This window comes from Capsicum annuum, chromosome 10 (assembly GCF_002878395.1).
Source record: "Capsicum annuum cultivar UCD-10X-F1 chromosome 10, UCD10Xv1.1, whole genome shotgun sequence".
NCBI classification, from domain to species: domain Eukaryota; kingdom Viridiplantae; phylum Streptophyta; class Magnoliopsida; order Solanales; family Solanaceae; genus Capsicum; species Capsicum annuum.
This window is the reverse complement of record NC_061120.1, coordinates 218,590,061-218,601,200: the sequence shown is the minus strand read 5'-3', so window position 1 is coordinate 218,601,200 and position 11,140 is coordinate 218,590,061. Positions and strand designations below refer to the sequence as shown.

The window sequence follows — 11,140 nt, the reverse complement described above, 5'->3', positions numbered from 1 at the left end:
GCGTGTACAACACGCATTTTGCTACATAGGATCGAAGGTCATATTTGTGCAGTTTTGAATAGTTAAAGGTCATATTTGTGCACTATCAAAGTTTAAGGTTAAAGTTATAATTTGGTATCAAGTTTAGCATCATATTTATATATTATGCCTTTTCTTTTTAGTCCAGTCTCAAAAAGAATGTCTCTTTCCTTTTTCTTTTTTTTTGTAACTCTTTAATTTCAACTTTCCACATAACATATTTAAGACCACAAGATTAAAAACATTTTGGTACACTCCACGTATCTTTAGTTTAAGGTCATCAGATTCAAAGTAGTTTTACTTTCTTAAAACTTCGTAGCAAGTCAAAACCAAACTCATAAATTGAAACGAGAGGGAGTAGTAGACAATAAATAAAGTACAAAACTCAGGAGATATTTGTAGGATCATTTTCTTAACTAGCGTAAAGCTTCCAAGATGTCAAATCCATGTTCCCACCTACTCTTTTGATTATTGAGATGCATCTGTAGAGAGAGAGTCAAGAATATAACCGAAGATCTAACTTTTCAAAAGGCGTAATCCATAAACACGTTCTCTAACTTGGCTTCAACTGGCATCTATGTGCTTCAATTTTGGGTGCGTAAACACTTAAACCTGTATAAAGTTGAATTAGTAGACACAAATTTCGGTCAGGTCACATGCATGAAAAACAGCACGCTCCTACGTTGATATCGACCCAATCAAAGGCTGCCAACTAATTTACACGTAGATTTGAGATTTTTTTTTAAAAAAAATTAAGATAAAAGTAAAGGGTAAGAATTGTGGAGCACAATGTCCCGATTGCTAGCATAATTCTCCGATTGTGGAGCACACATGTAATTTGAGCTTATCAGCTTTATACAAGTTTAGCTCTTGCACGCGTAAGTTGGGGTGTATCTCACGTGAATTGCATATGTTGTCTATGGGTTAAACTTTATAAAGTTTAAATGTCAATTTGTGTACACCCAAAGTGAGAGGGCGTAGATACTAGCTGAAGGCAAGTTAAAGGGCAAAGTTTATGTATTATGCTAAAACTTTTTGTAATATGTGAGGAACATTATTTCTCTGATTATGTATTATGTATATATGTTGATGTGGATACGTTTTTAGAGCTTGGTAAATTTCTCTGATTGCTGCTACCTTATTCCCTAAAACTGTTCATTTCTCTCTTTCTTCTTCGTCGACAATGGCAACTGCAATCCCCCATGTTTCCTCTGATATAACCCACTCCACTGAAATACAACGCGATGAGGAAGAACAAGCAAATTCCGCATTCCAACAGCCTAAGAACGAGCCCGTACATCTCCACCGAGCAAATTCCTTACCCCAAAAGCCTAAGAACGAGCCCGTACATCTCCACCGAGCAAATTCCGCACCCCCACAGCCTAAGAACGAGCCCGTCCCTCGCATTGGAAACGAAGAAAACATAACTGACCTTGAAGTGAAAGCAAAGAAGCTGTATAAATTGATGGACGATGATCTTCAATTCATCGAAGAGGCCTGCAAGAATCTCGAAAGATACAAGGCTGAGGTCGAGAGACAACAGAAGCGTGCGAAGGACAGCCTTAAATCACAAGCCATTTCCAAGGTCGAGAAGGTTGTTATGAGGTTGAAAACGGAGATCCCCTCAAAGGTGAAAGTTAGGTACTCGGTGCCAGCTGATAGAGATGAAAAGAAGAAAGAGAATCTCCCCAACCACGAGAAGAACGAGCATCTAGCTGGAGTTCATTCTTTCTATAAGAAGGATCTGTTTAAGAACAATGCGATATTCAAAGAATTCGAGGAAACTTTCCATCTCCTCGATCTTCAACACAAACAATGCCTGCTTTGTTTTGCTCTGTTCCCGCAGGATGCAACAATCAAGAAGCGGCTCCTGATGTACTGGTGGATCGGTGAGGGATTCATTCGATCTGATGAAAATGCGGAGTCTGATGCGGAGAAGGTCTTGAAGGAACTCACCTCGAAAAACATCATTCAGCCAGTTTACGACAAGTGTCCTTTTAAGAAAAAAGCTCATAGCTACAAGCTGCAACCTTTGGCTCATACTGCAGTAACCATGCTAGCTGAGAGGGAAAAGTTCATTGATTTTGATGAACAAGGCAACCCCGTGCGAGAGCATTCTAGTTCTCTAAGATCTTGTCTGGTTCCTCGGAAAGACAACAAGTTGGAGAATGAGGCGGAGTCCTCCCATGGCAAGAATTATAATTCCAATTCGCGAACAACCTCAACCTCGTCCTCAAGATCAGGCAAGTCTAAACCCATGGCTCATGTGGTGTTCAATTTGAATGATGCCTTTCTACAGCTTAAGCGCGAATGGTTTACCGAGATGAAGCATGTGAACATTCTTTACTTGGGAAGATGGGAGAGCACAAGCGAGAAGCATATTGAGGTGGAGGAACCTAAAGATTTAGAAGGCCTGGCTAACTTAAAGTACGTAAAATTCCTGAGCTTGCAAGGAATTTCAGGGATAACAGGGATCCCCGAGTCTATTTCAAAGCTGTGGAACCTTAGTGTCCTAGATCTCAGAGCTTGCCACAGTCTTGAGGTGATCCCACAGGGCATTGGTTCACTTCATAATTTGACACACTTGGACTTATTGGAGTGTTACTTGCTCAGTGGCATGCCAAAAGGTCTCAGGGAACTAACAAATCTTGTGGTGCTCAAGGGATTTGAAGTTCAAGCTTCAAAAGAAAAATCACTCTCATGCACTCTGGAGGATTTGTTGGCCATGACAAAGTTACGTAAATTAAGTATTCATGCAGAAATCAAGGATTTTCCAAGATGCAGTGACTTGGACGTGCTGGCGAAATTCAAACAACTCCGCATCCTTACTATAGAATGGGGAGGAAATTTGTTTCGGAATCCAGACTCCGGTACTGTGTCCACCGTTCCAAAACCTGGCATGCGGGGAATCACAAGAACAATGACTCGTACTTTTACCCAGAGAAAGGTGGATGAGGATGTCTCACCGCCAAGTGGTATTCCGTTAAAATTGGAGAAGTTGGACCTTAAATGTTATCCTAGGCGAAGTGCTTCGACCTGGCTAAAACCTGAGAATTTGAAGGAGCTCAATAGACTGTACATCAGAGGAGGGGAACTTCGCGATTTGGGTCAATTCGACTTTGAAAAGGTTCCAACACCTTGGAATAACGTGAAAACACTGCGTCTCAAGTACTTGACAGAAATGGAGATGGACTGGACGGAATTTCGAGAATTGTTCCCTGAGGTGAAATATCTGGAGAAAGTGAAATGTCCAAAGCTCACTATGTTCCCATGCAATGCCCATGGAGTTTGGAAGGACAAGAAGATTACATTTTAATGTTGTAATAACGCATGTCTATGTTGCTTATGGTTATTTTACCATTTCATATATATTTACTTTTTGAAATGAATAATGCATTCTTGTAATGGTTGAATTTGACAACAAAAGGAGAACTTTCCTTCTTCAATCCATTTTGATCTGTCAAAATTTAACTCAAACCGTCAGTTTGTTATCCTAGATGGAAAAATTTTGATTTGTTAGGTTCTGTATGACACCTGATTAGTTCGAGCCCAACATATACACTTGTCCAGAAAAGGATGAAATAGCAGACAGTAGAACCATAAAAGTTAGGATCATCTTTTGTTTATTCAGTATTTATATTAGGGCCGACTAATTTTGATTCGCACCAAATAGCGCCTACTAAAAAGAAAAGAATTTTTGCGTTTTGCCTTCTTTTAGAAAATGTATTATCAGATATAAAACAAGTAGAGGAATGGGCAAAATAAATAAATAACAATTAATTGTCCATTAATAGATGCCTTTTAAATAAACCAAAAAAAAAAAAAAAAAAAAAAAAAACTATAGAATTTGTTTGGTTCCTATCAATTGAAGTCACTGGCTATTTCCTAGATTTAGATGTGACAATAGGGGAAAACATAAAAAGAAAAATTCTATAAGGGAAAAGGCTCAAATGCGCGATCGAACAATTAGAAATGGCTCATATATGTCATCCGTTAATAAATGTTTGACAAGTTTATGCCATTATTGTTACAAAAAGGGATGATCGATAAGAGGGTCTATTGAGTTTCTTATGGATGAGCCTGTTTTGTAATGACGATCTCATAGATGAGCCAATTTTTTAATGGATAACATAAATGAGTCATTTCTAATATAGTTCAACAACATATTTGAGTCTTCATACATCCATTGCCAACTACCACATAAAAGTAATAATGTGTTCGTCCTTAATCAGAGGTTTCATTTTCGAGTCTGGGACATTTGACATGGAATCTACTTCAATAAAAAGTGTTTTATCTTCGTACCACAAACTTGAATTAATAGCATCTTTGGAGTGAATGCGGCGGTCAAGCCAGTGCAAGTGAAGGGAGATAGAAGTAAATCGGTCGTGTTTGATGGACGTCGTCTAGCCAAAGAGCTGGACGAGCTGCTTGGTCATGGCATCGATAAATGGGAGCTAATAAGCAAAGTATGGGTTGAAATGCTGTCCCATGCTGCTATTAACTGCAAAGCCAATAACCATTGCAAACAGCTTAGCAAGGAGGACAGCTTGTCACTCTTGTCTGGTTGTTGATGACTCATTTTGGTTTGGGGAACAATTTCCAAATTGGTGAAGGTCATGCTAGGGCAAAACTCATTGTGGGCAAGTAGCTTTTTTCTTTTTCCACCCTATATTATTGTATTTCATCATGAGGATTTCAATTAAACATCATGCTGTTTATTATCACTTTGGTCTGGTTGTTGATGACTCATTTTGGTTTGGGCAACAATTTCCAAATTAGTGAAGGTCGTGCTAGGGCAAAACTGATTGTGGGCAAGTTGTTGTTTTTACTTTTTTCCACACTATATTATTGTATTTCATTATGAGGATTTCAATTAAAGATCATGATGTTTATTGTGATACAGCAGATCCCAATGACTAACATATAGATCGTTCTTCACGATTTACATGTCTGTTTTTTCAACCTATTCCTATTACATGAACTCAGTCTTAAGTCCTTGAGCTACTGGAATTGCAGAAATGTAAGAAACTCAGTCTTACACATTGATTTGTTGCCTACGAGGCTTTCTTTGCCTTTTCCTCCATTGCAACGCGGTGATTACACATGATAGATTAATAGGTTTATCACGTTTTTGGAATAAGTTACAACTCTATTTGGTTAACTTATATTTAGAAATATCAGTGTAAATATTGACAGATGGTAATAGTTTGATCTAGTCCTATTACGTGACAACATTGGTCGATTTTCCCTTGTTTTAGTTGTGGTTCTTATCGGAGTTGGAGCAAGCGTTAGTCAGAAGGTTATTTTCAAATTGTCTGGTTAGCGGAAAGAGCAAACTTTTGGACGAGACATGAATGGAACTTTTGTTGTTCAGACTGTATTGAATTCTTATATATAAAGGAGAAATATAGTGTTCAACATATTGGATCAAGGCAGAATGAAACAACATAGATAGTGAGGATTCACATAGCCGACTTCAACTTGCCTGGATTTGAGGCTTAGTTGTTATAATTGCAACAACCACTTCTGTCTAGATTATTATTCGACAGTCCATCTGCACACTCATTTGTACAATTCAAAATTCAACTGCAAGTCTATAGCAATGCATTACAAGAATACAGCTGCAGAAAGAAATATCAAAACTCATCTTAATGTATCCCGATATGAGGATTAGTGATTGGTTTTGGAAGGAAACAAAATCTTTTACAAGAAAAGATGTGCAACAACACTAGAAAAGAAAGCTTAACTGAAGTTAACTAGAACAAACTAGCAAGTTCTAAATAATTTAGAGATCATAGTCAAAACACACTTGAAGTATCACTTTTTTGGAGTTCCATACCAGAACTATCACCAACTATTCATCAAAACACACCTCGAAACTTACTAGACCAAGTGCTTGAATACAATCGCCAAAAGGCACGTGACAACTTAATTTGCCCATACCACATGGCAGCTGATTCATTAATTTCAAGGTATGCTTTGATAATTAGTTGGTGATAATTCAGGTAGGAAACTCGCAAAAAAGTGATACTTTCTCTCGATATCTCTTCCAGCATCAACTTTCTCCACAGATCAGTATCACAGAATGTAACTTGGGCATCCTCTAATGAGCATCTTTCCTGGCAGTGCCAAGTCAGATGCAGCAACAATTTCCCTTAAGTTATCACAGGAAGAGATTTGAAGGATCTCAAGTTTTTTTGAATGTAAAGTAGACAAATTAACACTTTCAAGCGTTGGGCATTCTCCAACAATCAGGGTCTGCAATGATTCCGCTATACATGCAATGCTCTCCAAATTTGGTAGTGCCCACAAACATAACCTGTGCAATTTTGGCAACGAAGGTTGAGGTTGCTCATCTTCAAACAAAGTCCTGAACTTGTCGCAGAATTTGATTTGTAGAATTTGTAGGTTGTACAGGCAATAAGATGAAGAACAATTTGCGAGCTCCGGACAATGTTCCAGATACAAACATTTGATAAATCTTAATCCATGGCCTTGCAGGTTGCCACTACATATGCTCTTCAAACAAACAGCATGAGAGACCCTCAAAATCTCCAACATATGCTCAACTCCAGTGGTAACCTCAACAATCTCCTTTGAATTCCCCTGATTATCGGCAACTTTCTCCCCACTAAGAATGCTCTCCATTTCACTGCATCCCTCTATCCAGCAGAATTTCATCTTTCTTGTGCTTTCGGCACCCAAACTAGATAAATTTTCGATGAATTGGTTATCAATCAAGAAAAGGAATTCAGCTTGAGCTGCTAAATGCTCAAGACCATGGGGATAATCGCTGAAACCACGGATCTCCAGAGATTGCTGTAGCTTCCTGCACTGACAATCTACCCCCTCCTTCTTACACTGACAAAGTTTTCCAGTTCGGAAGAAGGTATCTCTATAAAAGAGTTCATTTTGGTAGAAATACTTACCTCCAATATCAGTCTCTTCCTCAACGGGATGAACTAGGAAATGGAAACTTTTGCCAATAGTTGGATTGTTCTTCAAGAGTTGAAGAACTTGAAAGCTATCCACAAATATGTCAGGCATACGACTGCTGGAAACTTCTTCGAGTGGCCAGCTGGAGATCCTCCAGGGACAATGAAGAAGCTCTTTTGGGTGGCATGTTCCGTTTTCATCTTCATTTTCTCCATCTTTCATCTTTGGTAGCTCAAGGCGATTCAAACAAGTCAACCTTGAGATACCATAGGGAAGTTTCTCAATTGACCCCTTCAAGACTTCAGATATCTCCAGATCCTTGAAATCTTTTATGTTTGAGCAATCTCTGAGGAGAAGGCTACGAAGATTGTGGAAATTCTCAAAGGATGGCAAGTCTACAATGGGAGATCCAGAAAGATCCAGAACTTCAAGCGTTGTGACTCCTTCAAGATTCGGAAGGTGCTGACAACCTCTAAGAGAAAGATGCTTAAGCTTTTCGAGGTTTGATAAGGATGGGAAATGTGTTACCATATTCTTCAAGAAATCCACATCAACTTCTCCTTGGCACTTGAGACCAGAAAGATTTAGCTCCTCTAGGTTTGTTAGGGAATCAAGTGATGGAAATATTTTCAGGTTAGTGCACTTCTGTAGAAAAAGATGACGGAGGTCAGTTAAGTGTGACAAGGATGGCAGATACTCAATGTTTGTCTCAGAGAGGTCCAGTTTTTGAAGGCAGTGCATGTTTTCAAACGAGTTATCCGCCAATTTAGTTAGAGCCTTACAACCTGATAGATCAAGCACCAGCAAATTTTTTAATGAGCTCAAGTCTCCCAATCTCACCAAGGAGCGGCAGCACGAAAGAAACAGCTCTCTAAGATTACTAAGATTGGAGATGGATGGCACACTAATGAGGTTTGTGGCTGAAAGGTCAAGAAATTGAAGGCGATCGGGGTTTTTAAGGTGTGGAAAGTCTTTGAACTTGGAGCACCCCCTCAAAGAAAGACGACCTATGTTGCAGATATCTAAAGGAAGCTTCTCGATTTGAATTTGTGAAACATTTGTTTCTTCGAGGGAACCAAGTTTTCCTAGGGATTGATCGTGAAATTCAACAAAATTTGTGGCACCTGATAGGTCAAGAATTCTCAGGCTGCTTACTGAACTAATCATGTGTAACCTACTTAGTGATTTACAATCACGTAACAAGAGATACGTGAGCTTCCCCAAGCCATTGATCAAAGGAAACCATTTTATTTTGGTTTTTGAAAGATTGAGCATTTGAAGCTCCTTATTTGTTGCAAAATTCTTGTCAAAGAACTTCCCTAGAGAGGTAGAACCAGAAAGATCGAGAACCTGAAGTTTTGTCATGCTTTTTATACTTCTTATTTCCTTTAGGCTAGAACAGTCTCTCAGAATGAGCCTAACTAGTTCAGTGAGTTGATAAAGGGATGAGGGCAGTGAAGCAACTTGAAGAGATGACAAATTGAGACTTCGAATCTGAGGCATATATTCAAAAAGATTGTCGGGGATTGTTAATGAAGGGCTAGGACCAGATATTTCAAGAACAGAGTTTCTGGAATGAATGTTTTGTCAGAAACAGTTGATCTCAGATCCAAGAGATTCTCAATGCCCCCTAAAAAATTACAACCTCTAAGCACAAGAAGCCTAAGATTCTGCATGTCCAAGGATAATGGCTCGGGTTTGGACGTTGGGTTGAAGATAGCAAGCGCTTCTATTTCCCTCATGGATTGAAAGAGATCAAATGGGACTTCCCGATTGAGGAAGTTCCTATCAATCAACAATGTTGATGATTTTTTCCCTTTTTCAGCCTTACCAAGTGTTCTTACTACCCCATCTGCATGTGCGATTCGTCCAAGATCACCTTCAAAAACATTAGCCAGACCTAGACGGACTGTCTCCTCTATTCTACAACAACAACAAGAACTCAAATCTAACATTTTCACATATCCTGCCTGTTGATTTTCAATGAAGCCATGATGAGAAAGCACCATAATAACACGGTGTCCCTTCTCATAAGCATTCTCAAAACAATCAAAAGGACCGAGAAAGCCTTCCACTATCCAGTAAGTGATCAACTCACGGTAATGTGCACTTCCACGTTTAAAAGGGAATTTATTTTCATAGCAACAGAAGTCCATTAAGATGTTTTCCAGCAGCAACTTAGATTGTAACCCTGTATCATTATGTCTAGAGTAAGTACTTCGTAATGAAAACATATCAGTTGATAGTCTAAATAGAAGAATGTTACTGTCATGATCCGAACCGGGGCCCTGGCCGTGACGAGCATTCCGAACCATGAAAGCCCGAAACACCCCTATTTGTCTGATAATCATGCACATAACTCATATGATAAAAGAAATGCGAAAGATAAACAATATTACGGAAACATGGTCAAGAATCATATGAAATCAATAAAGGGGAATAATGTCCCACAATCTCAACACAACATCTCTATAACGTTTGCGAAATCTCTACTACATAACTGAAACAAATATCTATCTGAAAACTGGGACAAGGCCCCCAGTAGACCCAAAACTAATAAATGATAAGTAAAACTGCCAGATATCAGGCCTTCCGAAATATAGAAGGCTCACCAAGTGACTCTGCAAATCTGTCTGAGGAATCTATTGATTTTCTGGACCCCTAGACTGTGCCTCCGAACCTGGGAGGGAAGGGGGGTCAATACAAAAGTACTGGTACGCAGAGATATCAAAACAAAACATAATATTTTTACAAAATATAGTTGAGAGCCATTATAAAGCAATTTCATATCAAATCATTTGAAAACACATGGGCGTAATGTAATTGTTTTCAACAACAATGTAATGCAGCTGAGCTAGGTAGAATACCCTACATATCACATTTACACCAACTGTCAAACCTCGGTTGCCGTCGAGATTAGAGTATAAGTGAGGAGAACACACAAGATCACACAGCAGGTGTCTCGACCCAATGGTAGTGCACAAGATCACAAAGCAGCGCTCCTAACCATAGTCCCAACTTGGGAATGACATAAAGTCAGGTACGCAAGATCACAAAGCAGGGTACCAAATTCCAATGTCTGCAAACACGGTTTCCAGCAATGAGTCCTTACACTCAAACGCCTTCTTCAGGCATCCACTTATCTCATGTAAAATCAATGCATTCAAATTTCATTTGATTCAATCACATACCATATTCTGTAGGGTATCGTCATACCCGACTTGCAAGCCATTAATATCACATCATTCTTTCATGCAACCATTATATTCATCATATTTCAACATAACAACCCTCTCATTGCAAGTTAAAACCATGACCAGTTTCAAAATATTTCATGTCACTCTTGTCAAGATGATTTCAAACATTTCACATCATATGAGAATTTAAAATGAGATCATATAAAGAGAGGAATTTCGTATAATTCATGCTCTCAAGTTAACATCTTTTCGGAATGCATGCATATACATATATCATATATCAAACCACTTCGGGAATAGGCCTAAAGACCAAATCAATATCATAAAACGTTTAAAACGGGATTATATTCATAATTTCAAAACTCCCATTTTAAAACATGAATTTTTAAGCCCATGAGATTTTTGAGATAACCCCACGTACCTCTATATGCGAAGATGATAGGTGTTGCGTTCTGGGGATTCCAAATATGCGATTAGTTTCAAAAACCCACGGTTGAATCTTGAGTTGCTTGGTCTTTTATTTTGAAACCCTAAGGAGAGTTCTTGAGCAATTTTGATGAATGGAGGTGTATTTTGGGGTATTTGGGGACTGAATTTCGTGTTTATGGCTAAATAAGGGTGGGAAAAGGACCATTTTGCCCCAAAAACGGAGTGTTTAAGTCACTTGAGTAGTAATGTATGCATCGCATAATATAGGTTGTGCGGCGCACTCTTTATTGCACAAATTAGGTTGTGCGTCGCACACCTTATGGCATAAGTTAAGGTGTGCGTCGCACACCTTATGCTGCACGACACACTCCACTTTGCAAAGCCATAACTTCTTCCTCGGGTGTCGGATTTTTGCGAAATTGGTACCGTTGGGAAGATAATTCGAAGGCCTTTCATTTGATATATAGTAGGTAATCTAATTCAATATATACAAAGAGCAATGACCAATTGAAGTTGACCCAAGTTTTGACGCTTACTAAAACTCAATCGATGGAAAAGCT

General features: G+C 38.8%; 2 protein-coding genes across 2 annotated transcripts; one reads left to right on the top strand and one right to left on the bottom strand.

The window, feature by feature from the left end:
• Positions 1-1,201: 1,201 nt before the first annotated feature.
• On the top strand, positions 1,202-4,589 carry LOC107843879 (disease resistance RPP13-like protein 4). The gene is made up of 2 exons (XM_016688288.2): positions 1,202-3,282; positions 4,340-4,589. Exons 1-2 carry the CDS (start codon positions 1,202-1,204, stop codon positions 4,587-4,589), a joined length of 2,331 nt encoding a protein of 776 aa, XP_016543774.2.
• A 1,507-nt stretch (positions 4,590-6,096) lies between these two features.
• On the bottom strand, positions 6,097-9,337 carry LOC107844687 (putative disease resistance protein At4g19050). The gene is given in 2 exon segments (XM_047397831.1): positions 6,097-8,487; positions 8,490-9,337. Coding segments are annotated over 2 exon segments (3,171 nt in total). The 5' UTR covers positions 9,270-9,337.
• Positions 9,338-11,140: the final 1,803 nt, after the last annotated feature.